Consider the following 24,228-nt stretch of genomic DNA (forward strand, 5'->3'; position numbering starts at 1 on the left):
ATTTGACATAAGAAATCCACTTTTCCTAAATCTAAAAAACTACTCTCTGTAGTCTTTTCCATAAAATTTATTTACATAAATAGCCTAAAGATAAACTTTATGTCTAAACACTTATGAATTCTACAAAAATCAGTACCAAATTATCTACACTAAGAATAAAACAGCTAAGACAATTATGACAAGATAAATAAATAAGGGAAGAGAAGTAACGTAAGAGCAAAAAACTTGTAAGACAGTTAAAAGTGACATTTAAACACGGTTTAGGAAATAGTTATCGACCCCTTGAAGAATGGCAGGAATTCTAATAGATATGACAGTAAATAATGCCCCTTCCTTTCTGACATCTAAACAAGACCGTTTGCTAGAGGTTGTTTGAAGGTCAGAAGACATTCAGGACAGAATAATTAGCTTTAATGGTACGAGATTGAGGACCCTGGGGAGGAACAGAGAAGCCTGCACAAAAGAGGGGATGTTCAAGTTGACTGTGAAGGAGTAGGGTTCACCTGATTGAAAAGAAGGAGGCAGGGGCAAGGGGTGAAGGAACCCACTCTTGACATGGAAATGGAATGAACATGGCCTGGCTACAGTTGAGGAAGCTTGTGGGGGAAAAGCAGGATGGAGGCAGAAAAGGTAGATTAGAGCTACATATTGACTGGTCAGTTATGCCATGCCAAGAAATGTTACCTGGATCCCACAGGCATCAGGGAAACTATCCAGTGCATGATTTTTAAATCAAGAGGAATATGATTAGATTAAGACAGGACAGTGAGGAAAGAATTCGTTGCTTCCTCTCTGGCCTGTTATTACCCAGAAGCCAGCAGCTGTGTCACAGTTGGTTGGTCTCCTGCCTCTGTTCCTTTCCCCACGGTGTGGGGACTTCTTCCGTGGTCTCCTTGATCTTAGTGGCTTCCTGTCACCATCAGGAGAACCCTGGTCCCCTTTGTTAACCTGGCATGCAGGGTCCCACACATCACCCTTGCCTTCCTCATAACCCTCATCAGCCCCTGCTCCTTCATCTGGCCCTAGGCACTGGAATACAAACTATTGCCAGGGTGTGAGACATGACCAGTCTTCTTCAGCTCTCTTAGCTTCCACACGCTCTCCCTTCCCATCATCCTTTTACACCGTGCAAAGTTTCATATTGTGCCAAGCACAGTACCTGGCCCACTGTAGCCACTCAAATGTTTGTTGAATGAACACATGAGTAAATGATTGGATTAAAGTTCATCTGAGTTTTCATGTGCCCCTGAAAATTTTTCCTGACCTTCCTTGAGCTTGCCATAGCTTGTGTTTCTTTCTGTTTTCATTCTTTAGCTCCTGTGCCTACCAGTTTTTTCTACTGCCTTAGAGTTGATTGCTTCTTATCCATCTCCCATCCCCCAGAGGTTGTAAACAACTTAGGGAAAGGGATTATCTTTTATCTCTATATCCCATGTTCTAACACAGTGCCTAGGACACATTCATCTCAATAAATGTTGGTGGGTAATTAGATTCAGGCAGTGGGGGGGGGGGGGGTAGGGAACTTGGGGAATCAAAACAAAAACAATGTTTACAAGGGCATAATCAACACTAGAAAGAAGAGATTAATTATTCTCTTAGTGCTAGAGAGTACAGGTTCCCTAGGGCTGGAGGAAGAAGGCAATTTCAAGTATTCACCTTGGCAAAAGAGAGAATGACATGACTTCCCCCGGAACCACTCTGCCCTGCCCTCATGGCTATTTGGATCCCTCCTCATAGATTATTTACACAATGGACACCCGGACGCAAATACTCCATAAATCCCAGATGATGCAGTGCCTTGTAGGGACCCTGCATTTCTAAGCCATTCAGAAAAGAATAATCTCCATACATTCCATACAGTACCATTTAATCTTTTTTTTTCTTTTTTTTTTTTACCACCTAATATTAATTAAATCTTAAATCTAATGCTATCTTACATCCTGGTTTCTGTTGCAGAATAAAGACCCCAAGATGGCTCGGGTTGCACTAGAATCTCTATACAGATTACTCTGGGTTTACATGATTCGAATTAAATGTGAAAGCAACACAGCTACTCAGAGGTAAGGATCTGGTTTGGGTTAATGGTAACTACCTCACTGAGTTAATGGTAACCATTACTCAGCCAATAAAGAGGGTGTTTTGTTTTACTGCTACCTGTATTAACCAAAGTAAATTCAAAGTTGACACTTTCTAAAAGATCTAAGTCCTAAGGACATTTTCAGTCTTTGCTTAGTCAGTAGCTCAGCAGCCATGACAGAAATTTCGGCCTCTACTAGGACGGCAAGCTTCCACGGCCAAGGTTGCATTCACCGTGTTAACAAAGCACACGGCTATAATCTTCCAACTGCCCTTAGTTTTGCAGAAAAACTTGATAGAGTAATTATGCTGATGAAAAAGGGATGAAGTGGTTTGTTTTCTTTTTCTGAATTCTCTCTGATACTTAGATAAGATGAAACATCTGCCATTTTCACTTACAGAACTGGAGCTCAGCCAATCTTGCTTGTGTTCTCTTTTTTTCTCCCTATCTTTCAGCCGTCTTATAACCATCATCACAACACTTTTCCCCAAAGGGTCCCGTGGTGTGGTGCCAAGGGATATGCCTCTGAACATCTTTGTGAAAATCATCCAGTTCATTGCCCAGGTAATGGAGAAGCTTCTGGCAGTGGGAATGATCTAACTGCCTTCAAGTAGCCAGTCTCCTTCCTAGCAAGTACTACCAGGTGAAAAGTCTGAAGTAATAGCTTATGTGGAAAGACTTTGCAGGATGGTGTTGCCAGTGTTTTCACACGTAGCTTTTTTTTTTTTTCTTCAAAACAAATAGTGACATGGGTACGTCAAGTGTTTTCAGCGTCTGTCACATGAAGGAGCGGAGAGAGTTTAAGTGACTCATCCAAGGCCATAGAACCTATTAGTAAAAGGGCCTCTTGACTCCCAGTCCCTGTTTTGTCCCGATGCTCTGCTCTGGATTCTGCAAGTCAGGAGGAAGCCAAGAGTCTGGTGTTTGGAGGAAATCAAAAGATTGCTTTGTGAAATTTGAGGAGTAAAGAAAAATGCTCTTTCACCCCGTGAGAAAGCAGCATGAATAGGAATATGAGAATTTATCAAGCACTTACTCTTTGCCAGGAACTTTTGTTTTTAATTTTTTAATGTTTATTTATTTTTGAGAGAGAGAGAGAGAGAGAGAGACAGAGCATGAGCATGAGCAGGGAAGGGGCAGAGACAGACAAAAACACAGAATCCAAAGGAGGCTCCAGGCTCTGAGCAGTCAGCACAAAGCCTGATGGAGGGCTCGCACTCAGGAGCCATGAGATCGTGACCTGAGCTGAAGTCAAATGCTTCACCAACTGAGCCACCCAGGCGCCCCTGCCAGGAACTTTTCTGAGAACTTACAGGTACTCATTTCCTTAAAAACTGGGTCCAGTAATGGTAAACATAGATTTTAGTATTTAGTTTACCATTTAGACCCAAGATTTTTACTTTTTAAATCACACTTTGTGGGTAAATGGTTATATCCCAACTTCGACTTCCTCGTGACTTACAGAACAATGTGAAAAGATAATTATCCCAGTTCAGCCTCTGCTACAAGCCAGCTCTATACCCTTAAACAAGTCAGAGAGCATCTTTCTTCTGTGTTTTGAACTGTAAAATGAACTGTAAAATGTGGAGGGAAATGCTCGCCCAGTGTACTTCAGAACGCTGTGTGGATAAAGGGAAATTATAGGCATGAAAATACTATTAGTACAATTGACATTGATATAAAGATGTAAGGGTCAGTCGTTACTTCACAGACTAGTAATGTATAATATCTCTCTATGTGTTCGGATAATGAGATGCCTCTGTCATATTTGCTCTTAGGGAAAAGACGTTTCTTGCTTTTTGGGCAGATGAATTAATGTGATTTTTCTGCATATAGTTATCACGTGCCTGAGAATGTGTTTTGCTTATTCCAGAATATTGTTTAAAATGAACCAGTCATATCATAGCAGCCACTGTCTCAAACCATCAGAATCTGGCTTCTGCTTTCTCACTTACGTAATCATAGTATGTCTTATTTGTTGATTGTTCATTTCGCTTTCAGACATTGTCCATTATAATATGAGCCCAAGGATTTGAAACGTTAGAGAATAGAAGAAGATGGTCATTTTGCAGTGGTATTTTTAAACATATATTTTAAACTGAGTTTCAAGAGGTGATCAGCATTTGCTTTACAAGCAGAAAGTGTTGAGACTGTATTTAAGCCCACACATTCCAAGTGTTTTGGTTTTTCATTTGGGGGATTTGTTTTTTGCTTTTTGTTTTATCATTAGTCATTCCAGGCTTTAGGGGCTAAATTCCACATTTTACATAACAAAAGCATCTCTGTACATCACATGAAAACGGGCAGCTTCACCCAAGGCTCTAAGGGGCATGGTCTTCCTTCAGGGATTCTCTTGATGCATAAAACTGAACAGCATCTTGCTTCTTGTAGCAACCACCTGTTGGTGGCCTAAAATGAAAATAGACACTTCACACTGAATTTGTATTTTAAAATCTTTGTTTTGTTGTCTCTTTTCCACTACAGGAACGCTTAGATTTTGCAATGAAAGAAATTATTTTTGATTTTCTGTGTGTGGGAAAACCAGCAAAAGCTTTCAGCCTCAACCCAGAGGTATGAATGAAATGATCCTTTTATGTACTTCTAACCGAGCCGTACCTTTGCTTTGCGACTTCGGGGAATAGGGTGAAGGCCATTTTCTTGAAAATTCTTCTGTTTCTTTCTGTCCATGTTTATTTGACTAACAATCATAGCTGATGGAATTTCAGGAGTCAGGTTTTGGGTGAACAGACTTAGGATGAAAGCAAGTTTATGTGCCACCATATTCTGTGCTTGGATGATAGAGCAAACCTTGCCCCAAAAGATAATTTGCCACTACAGGTCACGGTGTTTTCTCTTAGACAAGTCAGTGCTTATAGTTGTTTTGATGCAGATGAACAAGTTGAGTCCTGGGAAGTGTTGAAACAGAGAAGAATGAACGCATGTGATAATAAAATACTAAAATCGAAGGAAATCGAGTGATGTATGGATCTATGTTTCTGTGGCAGCGTCACAACTCAAGGGCCAGGCAGATCCTGAAAGTGATGGGCACAACACATGGTTGGAGTGACCTATGCAAATGAGAAGCACATCCCAGTTTAAACTTTAAGCACACTGGTGGCCAACAGAACTGTGCCTGGCAGGGTGCCTCTTTGCAGTCTTTTCCCTATGATACTGTAGAAAGAACGCTAAACCAGAAGGCAACAGTATTGGGTTTGCCCCTTGACACAGGCCTTAACACTTAAACTAGCTCTAAGACATTTATCTCTGAGCTTCAGCTTTTTTTGCCAGGAAAATGAACAAAATACTTTTCTAGATCACTCACAGAATAATTGTGATACTGTGACATTACAAGCTCTTAAGCAACAAAACAAAACCAAAAAAAAAAAAAAAAAACAATCCAAACCAAAAAACAAAAGAAACAACCCACCATAGAAGTTTTTTTAAAAGAGAATGTTCGTATCATCACTGTACTATTTTGTCTGGCTCCTTCATTCTGTCAGTAAGGACAGAGGCTCGAAATCAGCAGCTGGTTAATAGCAAAAGGAACCACATCTCCTGGTTCCACAGCCTGTATTCTCTTCTTTGTGCTAAGGTTGCCATGTGTCTAGGGACAGCTGGAGAAGCCCCGAAATGGGAGTTTTTGTCTTGTGTCTAATGACATCACAGTCTTCTGGAATGGCTACAGCCAGGGTCAAGGGAAGAGGGACAGAGTTGATGCCAATCCAGAACATTTGGGCTAGAATGGGGCCCAGAACCCTAGGTAAAGAGTCTCCTCCTGCTGGGAAGTTTCTCAAAATATTTTTCACTTCTTAGGAGTCACGGCTTTAACAGCCCTCAGAATTACCAGGTTATTAGTCTAAAAAGAACATAGTGAAAGCTACCATCATCATCACCATGTATAAAATTTACCCTTTATTCTTTCCTCAGACTCCTCACTCAGTGAATAATTGGTCGACCTCTTTGTGCAGAACAATTGGAATCATGGGGTTTTTAATTTTTAAGACTACAAAAAGACATTTGAGTATCTTCTTCCATTTCTCCTGAGCTTATATGGTTATGGAAGAGTTTATCACTAGTTGGTGATTAGAAGCTTAAAGGCATATCTGTGATCTCACTCAATAGCACACACAAGGATGAGGATAGTCTATAAAGTAGATGTCACACTTGATAAAATATGTTGTAGGTCACAGTTGCCCAAGAAACGTATTCAAATTGTGTCTTAAATCATATTTTGGAAATAGCTTGTGGAACAGTGCCTAGAGATGTAAATGATTATCTTACTACGAAGTTTATAGTGCATCACCACTCAACAGTCCAATAATTTCCAGATAAGTGTCCCATTTTAGTTCAGACTGAGATGGCTTCTATATGCATCTTCATCATCATAAGAACTTACTCATCTGTGAGAAGTTTCTAGGTCATCCATTTCTCTAATTTTTGTCATGACCTGAAATAACATGTAACTGGATGTCCTAGCCAGCACCAGAGACAAAAAGAAGAAATAAAAGGCATAAGGATTGGAAATGAAGAAACGAAACTCTTTTTATTCACAGACAACATGATTGCATATGTAGAAACTACCAAAGACTCTACAGAAAATCGGCTTAGCTAATACATTATTTTAGACAGTTTGTGGGATAGGGGTGCCTGGGTGGCTCAGTTGGTTGAGTGTCGAACTTTGGCTCAGGTCATGATCTCACCATTCGTGGGTTCAGGCCCTGCATTGAGCTCTGTGCGGACAGTTCAGAGCCTGGAGCCTGCTTCAGATTCTGTGTCTCTCTCTCTCTGCCCCACCCCAACTTACGCTCTGCCTCTCAAAAATAAAAATAATTTTAAAAATTTTTTAGAAAGTTTGTAGGATACAAGATAAATATAGAGGGGCACCTGGCTGGTTCATTTGGTAGAGCTTGAGATTCTTGATCTCAGGGCCATGAGTTCAAGCCCCAAGTTGGGAAGGAGCCTACTTAAAAAAAAAAAAAAAAAGATAAATATATAAAATCAATGTATTTCTATATTATGGTAATGAACAATTAGAAACCGAACAATGTTACCTCTGGGACACAGCAAAGGCGGTCATAAGAGGGAAGTATATAGCAATCCAGGCCTTCCTAAAGAAGGAAAAAATATCTCAGATATACAACCTAACCTTATACCTTAAAGAACGGCCAAAGCCAAAACCAGCAGAAGACAGGAAATTATATAGATTAGAGCAGAAATCAATGTTATTGAAACCAAAAAAATCAGTAGAACAGATCAATGAAACCAGAAGCTGGTTCTTTGAAAGAATTAACAAAATTGATAAACCATTAGCCAGTTTGATCAAAAAAGAAAAAGGAAAGGACCCAAATAAATAAAATCAAGAATGAAAGAGGAGAGATCACAACCAACACAGCAGAAATAAAAACAATAATAAGAGAATATTATGAGCAATTATACACCAATAAAATGGGCAATCTGGAAGAAATGGACAAATTCCTAGAAACATATACTCTACCAAAACTGAAACAAGAAGACATGGAAAATTTGAACAGACCCATAACCAGTAAAGAAGTCAAATTCATAATCAAAAATTTCCAAAAAACAAGAGTGCAAGGCCAGATGGTTTTCCAGGGGAATTCTACCAAACATTTAAGGAAGAGTTAACACCTATTCTCTTGAAGCTGTTCCAAAAAATAGAAATGGAAGGAAAACTTCCAAACTCTTTCTATGAAGCCAGCATGACCTTGATTCCAAAACCAGACAGAGACCCCACTAAAAAGGAGAACTATAGACCAGTTTCCCTGAGGAACATGGATGCAAAAATCCTCAACAAGATATTAGCCAACCGGATCCAACAATACATTAAAAAAATTATTCACCATGACCAAGTGGGATTTATACCTGGGATGCAGGGCTGGCTCAATATCCACAAAACAATTAATGTGCTTCATCACATCAATGAAAGAAAGGACAAGAACCACATGATCCTCTCAACAGATGCAGAAAAATCGTTGGACAAAATACAGCATCCTTTCTTGATAAAAATCCTCAAGAAAGTAGGGATAGAAGGATTATACCTCAAGATCATAAAAGCCATATATGAATGACCCAACGCTAATATCTTCAATGGGGAAAAACTGAGAGCTTTCCCCCTCAGGTCAGGAACAAGACAGGGATGTCCACTCTCACTACTGTCATTCAACATAGTATTGGAAGTCTTAGCCTCAGCAATCAGACAACACAAAGAAATAAAAGGCATCCAAATCGGCCAGAAGGAGGTCAAACTTTAACTCTTCGCAGATGACATGACACTCTATATGGAAAACCCAAAAGATTCCACCAAAAAACTGCTAGAACTGATCCATGGATTCAGCAAAGTTGCAGGATATAAAATCAATGCACAGAAATTGGTTGCATTCCTATACACCAACAATGAAGCCACAGAAAGAGAAATCAAGGAATCGATCCCATTTACAATTGCACGAAACACCATAAAACACGTAGGAATAAATCTAACCAAAGAGGTGAAAAATTTATACACTGAAAACTATAGAAAGCTAATGAAAGAAATTGAAAAAGACACAAAAAAAATGGAAAAAGATTCCATGCTCCTGGATAGGAAGAACAAATATTGTTAAAATGTCGATACTACCCAAAGCAATCTACATAGTCAATGCAATCCCTATCATAATAACACCAGCATTTTTCACGGAGCTAGAACAAACAATCCTAAAATTTCTATGGAACCAGAAAAGACCCTGAATAGACAAAGCAATTTTGAAAAAGAAAACCAAAGCAGGAGGCATCACAATCCCAGACTTCAAGCTGTATTACAAAGCTGTCATCATCAAGACACGATGGTACTGGCACAAAAACAGACACTCAGATCAATGGAACAGAATAGAGAACCCAGAAATGGACCCACAAACGTATGGCCAGCTAATCTTTGACAAAGCAGGAAAGAATATCCAATGGAATAAAGACAGTCTCTTCAGCAAGTGGTGCTGGGAAAACTGGACAGCGGCATGCAGAAAAATGAACCTGGACCACTTTCTTACCCCATACGCAAAATAAAGTCAAAATGGATGAAAGACCTCAATGTAAGACAGGAAGCCATCAAAATCCTCGAGGAGAAAGCAGGCAAAAACCTCTTTGATCTTGGCCGCAGCAACTTCTTACTCAACATGTCTCCAGAGGCAAACAAAAGCAAAAATGAACTATTGGGACCTCATCAAAATAAAAAGCTTCTGCACAGTGAAGGAAACAATCAGCAAAACTAAAAGGCAACCAACAGAATGGGAGAAGATATTTTCAAATGACATATCAGATAGGGGCGCCTGGGTGGCACAGTCGGTTAAGTGTCCGACTTCAGCCAGGTCACGATCTCGCGGTCCGGGAGTTCGAGCCCCGCCTCAGGCTCTGGGTTGATGGCTCAGAGCCTGGAGCCTGTTTCCGGTTCTGGTCTCCCTCCCTCTCTGCCCCTCCCCCGTTCATGCTCTGTCTCTCTCTGTCCCAAAAATAAATAAACGTTGAAAAAAAAAATTAAAAAAAAAAATGACATATCAGATAAAGGGCTAGTATCCAAAATCTATAAAGATTTAACAAACTCAACACCCAGAAAACAAATAATCCAGTGAAGAAATGGGCAAAAGATAGGAATAGACACTTCTCCAAAGAAGACATCCAGATGGCCAACCGACACATGAAAAAATGCTCAGCTTCACTCATCATCAGGGAAATACAAATCAAAACCACAATGAGATACCACCTTACACCTGTCAGAATGGCTCGCATTAACAACTCAGGCAACAGCAGATGTTGGTGAGGATGTGGAGAAAGAGGATCTCTTTTGCATTGTTGGTGGGAATGCAAGTGGTGCAGCCACTCTGGAAAACAGTATGGAGGTTCCTCAAAAAATTAAAAATAGAACTACCCTGTGACCCAACAATTGCATTACTAGGTATTTATCCAAGGGATACAGGTATGCTGTTTTGAAGGGGGGCATGCACCCCAATGTTTATAGCAGCACTATCAACAGTAGCCAAAGTATGGAAAGAGCCCAAATGTCCATCGATGGATGAATGGATAAAGAAGATGTGGTATATATATATACAATGGAGTATTACTCAGCAATCAAAAAGAATGAAATCTTGCCATTTGCAACTACGTGGATGGAACTAGAGGGTATTATGCTAAGTGAAATTAGAGAAAGAAAAATATCATATGACTTCACTCATATGGGGACTTTAAGACACAGAACAGATGAACAAAAGGGAAGGGAAGCAAAAATCATATAAAAACAGGGAGGAGGACAACATAAGAGACTCTTAAATATGGAGAACAAACAGAGAGTTACTGGAGGGGTTGTGGGAGACGGGATGGGCTAAATGGGTAAGGAATCTACTCCTGAAATCATTATTGTACTATATCCTAACTAACTTGGATGTAAATTTAAAAAAGAAAAAAAAAAAAAAGAAACTGAACAATTTATCACAGCAATGAAAACAAAGTACTTAGCACTAAAGCTAACAATTATGTATAAGATTTGTGTACTGAAAAGTAAAAGATGTTGAGGAAAATCATAGACAACCCAAATAAACAGAGAGAAATACTATTTGTGGACTGAAAGATTTAAGACTATAAAAAGGTCAGTTGTCCCCAAATTAATCTATATATGTTAAACGATAATCCCATCAATAATCCCAGCTAAAATCCTTATAGGATTTTCTATAGAAATCAATAAACTTATTCTAAAATTTATACGGAAAGTATAAGGAATTAGAATAACCAACATAATGCTGAAAAAGAAGAAGAAAAATTGGAGGACTAGTATGTCCTGATTTCCAAACATACTGAAAAGCTACAATAGCGTAGTACTGGCAGAAAAGTGATTTTAAAGACTAATGGAACAAAAAAGAGACTCCAAAAACAGACCCACATATATATGGCCACTTTATTTTCAACAACATTTTCAAGTTATTTCCATGGATAAAGGGTAGCCTTTTCAATGAATGGTGCTGAACAATTGTACATCCACTTGCAAAATAATGAAGTTCAACCCATAATTTGCACAGTAAGCAAAAATTAAGTCAAAATGTATTGCAAACCTAAGTGTAAAATCCAACATTATAAATCTTTCAGCAGAAAACATACGATAAAATCTTTGTAATCTTTGAGTGGACAAAAATGTCTTAGGACACAAAAATCATGAATTACAAAAAAAAAAAATTGGTAAGTCAAACATCATCACAATAAAAATGTGTCTGCACTTTAAGAGAGACTGTTAAAAAGCATAGAGTAGCTGACTGGGAAGAAACTATTTGCAAAACATATCAATAAAGCACTTGTATCTGGGATATAAGGAACTCTCACAGCTCAACAGTAAGAAACAACTCCATTTTTTAAATGGGCAAAATGAACAGCCTCTTCCCCAAAGAAGACATACAAATGACCGATAAACCTATGAAAAGATGTTCGACATCATTAGTCCTGAGGGAAATGCAAGTTAAAACCACACTGAGACGTGCTGAGAAGGATGTTGAGCACCTGAAACTTGATACTACTTTGGTGAGAACACAAAAAGGCACCACCATTTTAGAGAACAGTTCGGCAATTTCCTTTAAATTTAAACATAGCTCACTGTATGAGCCACCATTTCTACTCCAAGGTATTTATCCAAGAGAAATTAAAGCTCCAAAAGTTCCAAAAAGGTTTCTATGAATATTTATTCATAGAATAAACATTTTTAAATGAGGACATACTAGTCCTCCCATTTTTTTTTCTTTTTTTCAGCATTCTGTTGGTTATCCTCATTCCTTATACTTTCCCTAGAAATTTTAGAATAAGCTTTATTGATATAACTAAAAACAGGAAAGCAACTCATGTTCAACAGCTGGTGAGTGGCTGAACGAGTTGTGTGCATCATCAATGTAGTGGAATGCTATTCAGCAATGAAAACAAACAAAGGAACAAATGACTTCTTTTTTTTTTTTTTTTTCAACGTTTATTTATTCTGGGGACAGAGAGAGACAGAGCATGAACAGGGGAGGGGCAGAGAGAGAGGGAGACACAGAATCGGAAACAGGCTCCAGGCTCTGAGCCATCAGCCCAGAGCCCGACGCAGGGCTCGAACTCATGGACCGCGAGATCGTGACCTGGCTGAAGTCGGACGCTTAACCGACTGCGCCACCCAGGCGCCCCAGGAACAAATGACTTCTATTGCAACAACGTCTCAAAAGCTTGATGCTGTGTGAAAGACGCAAGACACAAAAGACTATGTACTGTTCCATTCCATTCTGGAAAAGGTGAGATACTAGAAGGCAGAAGTTAGACAATGACTGTCAGAGGCTGGGATGGAAAGTGGACTGACTCTAAAGAGGCACGAGGGAACTTTGGGGATGATGGAAATAACTTTATATCTTGAATGTGATGACAGTTACCTGACTGTATAATTTTCTCAAAACTCAAAGAACTGTGCAACTGTGTATGTTTTACTCTGTGCAGATTATGTCCCTATAAACCTGACTTTAAAAAAATCAAGTGTAGATTCAAACCTAAGAATATATAATTACCAGCAGGAACTTTTCAGGCATTAATCCTTACCATAGCCCTGCGTGATCACTAGGTATCACTATCTTCATTTTATAGAAAGGAAGCTGAGACTTGGACTTAGAAGAGTTAAATAATTTCCTGAGTAGACAAATAATAAAATGGAGAGGTACGATGCAAAGCTATATAAAATACAAAAAGAAATTGTGAAGCTAAATTGAAAATATATGTCCCAGTGTTATCCAGAGGGAAGGAAAACTCAGAGAACTGGCCAGGGCAGTTCATAAATTGGATATACTACTTGCAAATAAGAGACTTGGCCAGTGACAGCAATCCACAGTTATTCTATTTGCATTGCATTTCCCGAATTGAACATTCCACTTCCTCACCCAAAACATTACTATGTCTTGAGAAAGATACATAAGCCTAGAATACATGTCATGAACTACTAAAATGAATGAGGAAATGAATGGACTTTTAATACACAGTTAAATCTTTTAAAGTTAATACTGCTTCCTTCTAGAAACTGGAGACAGAATATTATTGAAGGCTATAAAATCATAAAGGACACATTGGATCAGCACAAATGAGCCAGAAAATTGTTCACCAAATCCTGGTTAAAATATCAGTGTCCCTTGAAGCTTGAATGGTTTCAAAATGAAAAGAAGTCTATATTGTTTGTTTGTTTGTTTTTTTGTTATAGGATGTTATCTTATATCACAGAATAGGCAACTGGGGCAAACTTGACTTGGGGATAGCTTCCTACCTACTTCTTGTATGGCCTCAGTTTCTTCACCTGAAAAATTGGAATAATTACACTTTCCTTGCATGGCTGTTTTTGAAATGAGAACTAATGAGCAGTTCTAGATAGATTTTAGGGGCTCAGTAAATTATAACTAGAGTATCGTTGTTGGTAGCAATAATTATTATTTTCTGCTGTTAGGTAGTAGCCTGCTTTGGAAACATTACTTCATGTAATGTGTATTCATGTATTACTTCATGAAAATTTGAGTATAAACGCATTATACATGGCCGTTAAGGAAGTACAGATGTTTTAGTACTTTCTGACCTTTCAAGACATTGCTACTGGTAGCAACCATCTCTCAGTCATCTTTCAGAGCCACTATTATGCCTTACCTGAGCCTGAGGATGATAAAGATCTGGCCCCGAATGGCATTTCTTCTTATAAGCCCATGTGTTTTTTATCAGCAACAAGTTCAGCGGCATTGAACTTTTAAAATTTATTTTCAAACTTGCCAGTCTTTTTGAATCAAGAGTCATCGACCTGCAATTCAGAGCAGACCATTTTTATTTTGTGATTCACATTTGTAACTCCTGTTTGTTTTCATTCAGTCTTTGTGAATTAACACACAGGGCATCTCTCTCCCTCAGGAGACCTATGAGCCCTTTGTTTACCTCAGTTTCCCTTAGTTGCAGCTGCTCCAGAGGATGAATGCCTTTCCCTTTGAGGTTCACCAGGATTCCCCAAACAGGATGAGCATGACCCTCTCAAACGTACCCTCCAAGTAGGGTGAAAATCTTTCTGGTTGTCTTCCTCTGCTGTGCCAACAAATAGTGACAGAAACTCAATTTAACGTTCATAGGTTTGGCCTAAATTCTTGTAATTCTTTTAAATTACTTTCTCATGCTAATCTGGATAGCAAGCCATGCTGACTTCTCTCAAAGGCTGATGGTTTAATTCCACTACAATAATTGGGTTTTTCTTTTTATTATGAACACATTATCTCTTACAGAGAATGAACATTGGTTTACGGGCATTCTTAGTAATAGCCGACAGCTTGCAGCAGAAAGACGGTGAACCCCCCATGCCGGTGACAGGAGCTGTTCTCCCTTCAGGAAACACACTGAGAGTGAAGAAAACATATTTGAGTAAAACGCTAACTGAAGAAGAAGCCAAAATGATAGGTGGGTCTCAGAGATGTGTTAGAGGTGGGCCTTGGTAAGCCCTTCTAATGACCAATGGATACTTACCCTCAGTGAGGTACACTGTTAAAACATTTTTATACAAGTAGCTGTAACATTCCAACATTAATTGTTTTGAATGATTCATGCTGTGCTTTGTTTTACTGCCCTTTAAACTTTCTGGAACTTCCTGGTAAACATTTTGCCATTTAAATGTTAGACTTTTATCTACGGTCTTTTCAAACTTCTAATATTGATTATCTACATTTTACAGTAAATTTCTGAGACATCTGTGTCCTTTGGTAGATATCCTGTTTAAAAAGCAACCATATAAATATTCATTTGTTAGTTCATTCATTTTTATACTTCCTTTCCCTCTTTTTTTTTTTTTCAGTAAAATTAGTTAAATCCCTGTTTTAAACATTCCACATCCCACACATGCCAGGTCATATTGTGGGTTTAGCCTACATGAGACTATTTTCTTTTTAATCTAGCTATCTTAATCCAAAGAGGTGATTTTTTGCATTTGTTTCTTTCTTGTTGAATACTTGAATTTAGAAACCTACAAACTTTGTTAAAATAATTCCTATGTCAAAGATCTGAGGGAAATTTGAGGAGACTTTTTGCTTCAAATGTTTATCTTTAATTAGGAAATGCTCAAATGAGTTCAGAAAGATTTAATGTACGAAAAATAATCATTAATAATTATTTCATTAAGTACAAATTTTAAATGCAAAGCAATTTGCTTTTCATTTGTATTATATACATAAATATATGAAATGCATATACATACATGAAATACACATAGGCTACATATATTTGACTTCCACTGTAGAACATTGACACTATATTTAATGAGAACAGTAAAAATACTATAGCTAAAATAGGTTTTACTTCATTTTAAAATTTGTGATGTAAAGCCATTTTTGTTTATTTTACTAAAAAATCTATACATATATTTCAGAGAACAGTAAACTTATTAAAATCCCAACCCCAAATAACAATTATTCTTTATTCACATCATCAGTAATGATGGTGAACTTTCTTGTACTAACCAAAAACATAAAAATTCTAAAGCAAAGCTACCTATTTCCTTTTTATTTTAACTCTTCGGGAAAACATTTCCCTTTGAAGTATGAGAATTCCTATTTATTAAATTTAAGTGATTATTCGGTGAACACCTACCAAGTTCAGGACACTATACCAAGCATTCTACAGAAATTAGATTGAATTAGAATCTGCCTAATGAAGTCATTGACCCATAGATGGTCTTCAGTAAAAACATGTCATAGGGGAGGAACAAACTAGGATTTCATTCCTTGATGGATTTGGTCAAAGATGTAACTATAATGCACGTTTTCCAGGAATGTCCTTGTATTACTCCCAAGTACGAAAAGCTGTGGACAACATTTTAAGGCACCTCGATAAAGAAGTGGGAAGATGCATGATGCTAACGAATGTTCAGATGCTAAACAAAGAACCTGAAGACATGATCACGTGAGTAGAGTGAGGACTAAGTTTTCAGTGAAGGATTAATTAGCCAAAATGTACCAGCAGAGATTTTTCCCGTTTATTCACTGTTTTGTTCTCCTCTTCCTAGCATCAGAGTTCTGAGAAGTGCCAAGGATAGTAAAAACGTACCTTGACAATATTTGACTAAGGCTGAAAATAAGGCCAAACCTGAGATTGATCTATTTCAGTTATATTTCGAGTGTCCTTAGGCCAGTAAGTTAGAAACAGGAGGCCAAGACTCTCAGTGGTCCACAAGTTGCTCCCAAGCTAGCTCTGTCACAGCCTGCGTGCCAGAGTGACATCACCAGTTTACAGACATTCCATCTTTATAAATTTCAAGTTCACTTGTTTCTAGTGATTGTTCCTGAACCGTGAGCGTTCCACGTGCCTAATAGTCTCTATGCGACTGTGTCATAGAAATACTGAATCTTAGAAGAATAATTTATAGTTGTGAATGTAACTCTTCATTTGAAATCCAATGTGCTCAGCCCAAATCTAAGATGCAGCTTTGTAATTAGAGCTCTGCAGAAGAAACCCATGCAACTTGTATTTGCTGCTTTTGATTCGTTATGGCAGGAACTAGGATTAGGCTATAACTTCACACTTCAAGAAAGTTCAGACTTTGTTGTTGGACTGTGAATTAAATTATACGTGGCACCTGTGCCGTAAGTTTCCAAAAATACAACCGGGAAAGTTTCCTTTGTTCCTCAGCATTTACAGTTCCAAACACCACAGTGTGTTGGAAAACTGTTACCTATACAGGGAAATTCATGTTGTGGGTGTGTGTTTTTATTGCAATGGCAGGCACCTCAAAAATGAAGTATGACAAAACAAAACAATACATGATAAGACAAAGTAAAACATACAGAATTATTCTAAATACATAGTTGGGAGTATCTAAAGTTAAAATTAAATCCTCCTCCTCAGAGGTCCACTTGAAATCTATGACCATTGCTTGACTCAGCGTGATTCCTTTAGGAACTTTCCTTATGTCGACACAGATATATGCATATATGTATTTGTCGTACAAAAATGGGATTATACAATGCATATTATCCTGCAGCTTGCCAGTCATTTGTTTTAAATGATCACGTTGCTTTAGATTTCACCCTAAATGATCGCAAAAATTAAAATTGACCAAGATGAATAACATCAAATGTATTGTCTCTAGCTCCGGTTCCAACCTCATAAATGGCCAGATTGTCAACCTTTAACATCATTAGTACATTCTTTTTTAACATATTGAAGCAATTTTCAATTGATAATATAGAAGATAAAAGACATGTTTCTAAAACTTCTGCCATATGGTTGTTTGCCTGAAAAACGGTAAAGAAAAACTTGTAAAGGAAAACTATATTGATAATCAAGAGATCATAAGATAGGATCAGGACCAAAATAGTATATTCAAAACCATAAAAAGGTACAGGTTTAAATGTAACTGTAAACATTTTGTTTGTATTTTAACCAATACCTTAAACTTTTTCTAAGATGATTCTTTACTTTGCCTATTCAGTCATCATAAGACCCCAAAACAGGGCTGGGAATACTTTCTATGCTACATTTTGAGGCAGATCCTGGAGTAGGAAATAATTCGTTGCCACATTTCCAGAAGACAAAGAGAAACACCAGGGAAACATAAGCATTTAGGACAAGACAGGGAAGGTCCACACCACACTAACAGAAACCATCATTCCTATTGATATGCAATCCTCCACTTTGCCACGTTCTGCTTAGGATATGAACTTGAACATTAAGCATTCTATTTGCTCCATTCCCGTTCCTCATCCCTTTTGTGGTACATGCTAGAAGACAATAATAATACCTATTAATAAAAATTATGTTATGGGGAGAGGGGGAAGTTCACTTGCTTCCTATAAAAGCCCAGAAAGCAAGGACTGCAGTAGTAGAAGGAAATCAAGTACCCATTAGAGTTTCTAATCTGGGCTTCTTTTATCAGCTTGGAGGCCTCATGGAATCTGCCTTATACTTCAGGCCAGCAGGGTCATCTGTTTTCCAACAGATAGGAAAATAATCCCAGCTGTTGAAAACATCTGGTGAGCAAGCCAGAAGAGCTATTTAAACAACTCACCGTGTTGCCAATGATCAGGAGCCATCACTAAGCTCTAACTCTGTACAGTTATTGAGGATGGCACTTGAAGACTCCTCCTCCCTTCAGTTGATTAAAACCCACTGTGCAATGGCTCCTTCTCCAGTCCTCGTACAAGGAGGACTATGCAGAAAGGACTATGGAAAAGGAGAGAAAACAATCCTATAACTTTCTGCAAAAGCAGAGCACTTGTGAAGTCAACATATTTGTGTTTTATTTTCCATGTAAACAGTTTTGTATTCACTCTTGACAGACCTAAACAAAGCCGTGCAAAAAAGTAATGTCACAGAGCAGAATTTCTGTCTGATTATAGACAGGGCGGATCCTGCCTGCTGCATTTCTGTTCTGACCACAGTTAATATTCCAAAAAAGAATGACTTTATGCTACTTTGCACTTTCATCATTGTCTTTGTGTCCTACAATAGCACTAATTTCATGACAGTTTTATATTTATTCTCAGAAGACTGAATTATCAGAATTTAAGTATGTTGTTATATTTTATCACTTAGGTTTTTTTGAAGGATTTGATGGGTGGTTGAGTTTTTTCATAAAGGTTATTGGCAAAATATGTGGTTAAGAATCAGTTACCTATTTAAGCAACTCAAAATTGAAATAATTTTTCACAAAATTTAGCGTTCCTTCAGATTTTACAGCAGAATATAGAAGACATTAATTATCTTTAAGCATTCATATTGTCAAGACAATAAAAAGAGGGAAGGAATCTCCATAGAGGTCAGGCTCATCAGTGTAATTTTACAAATCAGAATTGGATGCACAACCATATAGAATTCAGGAGTTTACCTGACATTATGAAAGGCTTATTTTTAGAAGCACTTAATTTTTTTTTTAATGACAGTGGGGACTCCAGAAGAGAAATATAACTTGCTAGAGAGACAAGCTTCCAGATGTCGTGCTTGTTAGAGGCACTATGCCTTGTACACACTAAAATCCCATTTTTAAATGCTGAATGTAGGAATGAGTGCAGTGTGCTTTTTACACGCTGATGCATTTAGGCATGTTAGTGAATTCAGTGTTTTAAATGCAGTCCACAGGGACCAAACCCCATGGAACCCAACTGAATGGCAGACTCAATGGCAGAATGCTGTTGACGTTGGCATTTGTCCTTTTAGATATATACCTCCAACGTCTAAATCTTTCTGAGTTCTCTTAAAACAGGCCAAGCTATAAAGGTCAAAAACTTTTGAGAAAAATTTGCAGTAAATACCAGGCAGTGATTCAGAAGGCCTGGATTCTAGTCCTTTTTCACAGATTGGATTGATTCTTTTTTTAACGTTTTGTAGCCTTTGACCCATGCTTGTTTTCAAATTCTAGGGGTGAGAGAAAGCCAAAAATAGATCTTTTCAGGACCTGTGTTGCTGCTATCCCTCGACTCCTTCCTGATGGCATGTCAAAACTTGAACTTATTGACTTGCTGGCTAGGTAAGTGAGAGCTGCAGTGGGTTTATTCGATCCAATTGATTATAATCCTTTGTCATGATTCTTAACGACAACAGCAAAAAGAATGATTATTAAAAAATTGACAGATTTTACTAAATGAGGCATTATTCTGGGTACTATGTATAGGCAAGGGGGAATAAAGAAATGTTTTTTGCTTTTTTTCCTCCTATTCAAGGGGCTTCACATCCAAATTAGAAGCAAATACATAAGTACATAAGGTAACCAACTATCCAAGGCCTGAAATTGTGCACATTAATAGCACCTGAAGTGTGACACGTGAGTTCAGTGGGCAGGGGGATTACTGGGGACTAAGGAAGTCAGCAAATCAGTTCTGGGAGAAGGTGAGACTTGACACAGAACCCAGAACGATAAAGAGAGTGATGACAGAAAGGCACAGAGGTAGGCCTGGGGAATGGGGAGGTGGGTGTTCCTGGAGAAGAGTTCATTCAGGGTCTGATTCCCGGTCTGAGGCCCACAGACCCCCTCAGGAGCCAGAGTGCTTAGCTAATTTTAGTGCTTCAGAAATCTGCCCCAAACCATACATTTATCACCCTCCCAACATTTGTCCATAAGAATGCTCAGTCCAAGTAGAACCTCAAGTGAATTTTCTTTGAGTGAAATTATGTTGATACCTTTAAATAAGCATAATTTCCACATGTTGATCTGAAGCCCTAGTTGACAGTTATGTGCCTTTAAATTAAAAATCAGGGGCGCCTAGGTGGCGCAGTCGGTTAAGCATCCGACTTCAGCCAGGTCACGATCTCGCGGTCCGTGAGTTCGAGCCCCGCGTCGGGCTCTGGGCTGATGGCTCAGAGCCTGGAGCCTGTTTCCGATTCTGTGTCTCCCTCTCTCTCTGCCCCTCCCCCGTTCATGCTCTGTCTCTCTCTGTCCCAAAAATAAATAAACGTTGAAAAAAAAATTTTTTTTTTAAAAATCAAAAGTGACGTTACTTAAAAGCAATTTAGAATGTGAAATCATTAGGAATGGGGTGCATGAAGGGAGTGGGATGAGAAGGAACACAAGTCCTCCTTGACTTGAAAAAATAAAGAAAAAAGAATATAAAAGCCAATGATTAAAAGGCATAGAAATAAGACGGGAGTGGTACATTTTTAGATAATCTTTACTGTTAGCTGGGGAATTTGGACCAATGGAGTTTTAAGCGAGAATAATATTATAAAAAATATTAGTTTAGTCTGGTTAATCTGATAATGGTGGCACAGAGGAAAGCCCAGAGGAGGATAACAAACACTAACACTGACTGGGGCGCCTGGGTGGCTCGGTCGGTTAGCTGTCCGACTTCGGCTCAGGTCATGATCTCGCAGTGTGTGGGTTCGGGCCCCGCGTCGGGCTCTGTGCGGACAGCTCGGAGCCTGGAGCCTGCTTCGAATTCTGTGTCTCCCTCTCTCTCTCTCTGCTCCTCCCCCGCTTGTGCTCTCTGTCTCTCAAAAATAAATAAAGTTAACGAAAAATAATTTAACAAATACTAACACTGACTGAATTAAAGATGCATGACGCATGACCCCGTTTACCCACGTTCACTAGCCCTTGGAGAGCACCCTTCTCATCAATATCCAAGTAAAGTAACCCAAGCCCTCAACCCGCATGACTGCAGACCACCAGTGGCTATCCCATAGCTTCAGAGTATCTCCACAGAGCACCATGTTCCTGGTTATTGTGGTCATCACGCCCTCTCCTCTGGAGGGCCAATATGGACTCCTGTTGTTCGCACCTTGCCATCAGTTAATATCTTTTGTAGCCTACTGTCTTCCAACCATAGACAAAACTGCCCCCTTTCCTTCTGCCAGTCACCACTAACACAGGATGGTGCTGGATTGTGAGACTGACTGAAGATCTATTACTTTGAAAACCACTGTCGCAAGCCCTGGTGCTCACTGGCCAAAGCCATCCACCCTCCTAGCTGGCTTTGGTCACTGCTACCCATAACCTCTTCTTTCCTGTAATCAGCAACCTCCACACCACGCGCCCTTCTTTCTTCCATTCCGTGTGTAGGACCTATTTTAGGAAGATTATAACGTTAAAAAAAAAAGGTACAGCCTAGGCTTTTGCCACAGCTTAACAACCAGAATGTGAGCAAAGAGCACATTCGTTGGAAGCAGGGAAGCAGTGGAAAGGAAGGAAAAATCAGCCTGGATCAAAGAGGGGCTTCCAGCTCTGGGTGAGAAGATCCAAGGAGGAACAAAGGGTAGAATCCCAAAGAATAATAAGCATGGTGGTTTGGGGATAAGGGAAGCTGAGGAATAAGAGACTCAAATACTGTTAATATTTGGGTATCCCACGATGATGGCAAAGACTGAGGGTAAAGAAAAGCTCTGAAGCAGGCGCCAGGTGCCAAGGTTACCCCGAAAGGTATGCGAGCAGCCGGTCGGTATGCCAGGGACAGCAGTGGAGGACGTGAGTGAGTAGGAGTCAAGTGTTCGCACAGAGGAGGGGTTGCCACGCGGAAGGGCTGGATGTGGCGGTGAGAAATCAGGGGACAGAGGACCGCTTGTCATGGCCTGTGAGCCAGAGACAAGAGACCACCCTCTGAGAGATTTGGAGGAAGTACCAAAAAAATGGGGACGAAATGGAATCACAGGAAAACCCTGGATTTTCCAATCCTGCTTTTGCAATTTTACTAACCATGTGATCTAGACAAATTATTTAACCCCTCGGCCTTTTTGCCTTGGATGAAACTGGAATAATACCGCCTATCTCATAAGGCTGTTGAGAAGGCTAAATGTCATAGACGAGCGCTTTGGTGCACCCAAGGGAAAATGTGTCAGCAGGGAAAAGGCAGTTTTCAGTTCGATTGAAGCAGAAGGAAAGTTCACTGGTGTCAGTGAAGTTCTAATTGCTGAAGATTACACGCGCTAAGGCCTTTGGAATACAAAGTTTTTGAAATGTCATGCAGCGTTCAGATACACTCTCTGAATCTATTTTGCCGTAACTCTGTGGGGTGGACTCTTACCTCTGGAATCACTCTGATCACTGAATCCAGGGACGCCTGAATTCTGCTGACCATGGTGCCAGGCATGCCAGAAGGGAATTCTCTTAGACATGGTTGGAATGTCAGTGCTATTTATGGTGCGTCGTGTTTATTATTACGTACATTCTTACAAAGCCCAAAGCAATGGGTACTGTTTTTATGAGGGGAAAGAGCAAATAAACATTCTTGAGAGTTCAAGTCTTAGAAATCAGGAAAATGACCGGACTTATATGGGAAGCCTGTGAAGAGACCTTTTTCATAAACTTTAAAAGAAGCCGGAGGCTATTCTCCTCAAGGGAAGGATAACTTGGAGTGCTCGACCTACACACCGGGTCCTGTTAACCTATGAGCAAATGAGCCCCTTCAGACCTCCTTGAGAGAGGGTCAAGGGACAAAATGAAGAATTTCAATAGCAATAAATGTGGGTTTCACGTCTATAGTTACTTTATTCCCCCATCGTCAATCGCATTGGGACTGAGTTGACTCTTGAGACAATATACAGTCTAGTCAGAGAGGTATGGGACCTTTTAGTTTAGATACTTCGTGGTCGCATCCATGGTACATTGTTACTGGAGAAAAACTTGCTTTTCTTTAAAACTAGCAAAATAAGACCAACATTCCTGCCAGTTCCCTGTTTGCCCCTTGACCCGCCCAAGCTCAGTTCCCTGAATAAGGAGTTTCAAGGATATGTCCCACGTGACTGTCCCCAGAGCCCCTTGCCAGCATTTCAGGTAATGACTACATTACCACAGACACTCTAATTTCAGACTAACAGTAGTGTGTTTAGCAGGACAATGGTGTATGGAATGAACTGGCAAACCCCTTTCCCCAAGCTACTACGTTTCTGATTTTCTGTGTATCCCTCAGCCCACTTATAATGGCTGTGTGAAGAATCTTTCCAGTTGGGCTCCATGGAAGCCACGCTGGCTGTCCTGACATCATGATAAGATCCCTGGGGAGAATTTCCTTCCTGCGCTCACAAAGCCTGGCTTTCCCAGCTGTCTGGGTACCCCTGGGATTCTCCACATAGCAGGGGAACTTACTTGTGTCCTTGGCCATGGGCATCATTTTTCTCTTAACTGTTCTCCCAGATGTTTCCTGCTCTGTCCCTTGACCACAGGAAGGACCTTTCCCCCGATGGCATACAGGCTTCTGTCCTCTGTCACTTCCCACAGCATGGCTTATGCACTAAGGGGTTGCTGTTCATGGTCTACCTTTCCCTTCGAATAATTTGTCATAAGGTTGTTAGAACCAAATAATGCATATAAATCACTTCACATAGTGCCTAGAACACAGTAAACTCTCAGCAAATGTGAGTTATTATTTTTAGGCATTTTTGCATTTGCATAAAAGATTATGCCATGATGTACAATGCATTTTCAGACACATTATGTTAAGGAAAGCTGGGCACATATTTAGTCCTATTTTCAGAGAAGGAGATTTGGACTTCAGAAGAGTAAAATCAGTTGCCCGATGTTCAGAATTTTCCTAAAGCCAAATGGCAGTGACACATGTCATTGGTTTGATGCAAAATGACAGATAAACACTTTTTATGCAGTGTTTCTTTATAACCTGTGGAGACTGATGAGGTAATGTGTACACAGTTTCACAATCTTCTGTGGTGCTTGAAAAATATTT

At 39.3% G+C, this 24,228-nt stretch overlaps 1 protein-coding gene across 10 annotated transcripts in view; it reads left to right on the forward strand.

The window, feature by feature from the left end:
• The window catches only part of FRY (FRY microtubule binding protein), a 454,383-nt gene that overhangs the window by 308,673 nt on the left and 121,482 nt on the right, over positions 1–24,228 (forward strand). For all 10 annotated transcript variants that reach the window (XM_045472997.1, XM_045473090.1, XM_045472660.1 and 7 more), the window contains 6 exons: positions 1,957–2,060; positions 2,533–2,641; positions 4,562–4,648; positions 14,359–14,530; positions 15,892–16,024; positions 19,479–19,586. In XM_045472997.1, coding sequence (XP_045328953.1) covers positions 1,957–2,060; positions 2,533–2,641; positions 4,562–4,648; positions 14,359–14,530; positions 15,892–16,024; positions 19,479–19,586 — 713 coding nt within the window. The remainder of the gene's footprint in view (positions 1–1,956; positions 2,061–2,532; positions 2,642–4,561; positions 4,649–14,358; positions 14,531–15,891; positions 16,025–19,478; positions 19,587–24,228) is intronic.

This window comes from Leopardus geoffroyi, chromosome A1 (assembly GCF_018350155.1).
Source record: "Leopardus geoffroyi isolate Oge1 chromosome A1, O.geoffroyi_Oge1_pat1.0, whole genome shotgun sequence".
Taxonomy (NCBI): domain Eukaryota; kingdom Metazoa; phylum Chordata; class Mammalia; order Carnivora; family Felidae; genus Leopardus; species Leopardus geoffroyi.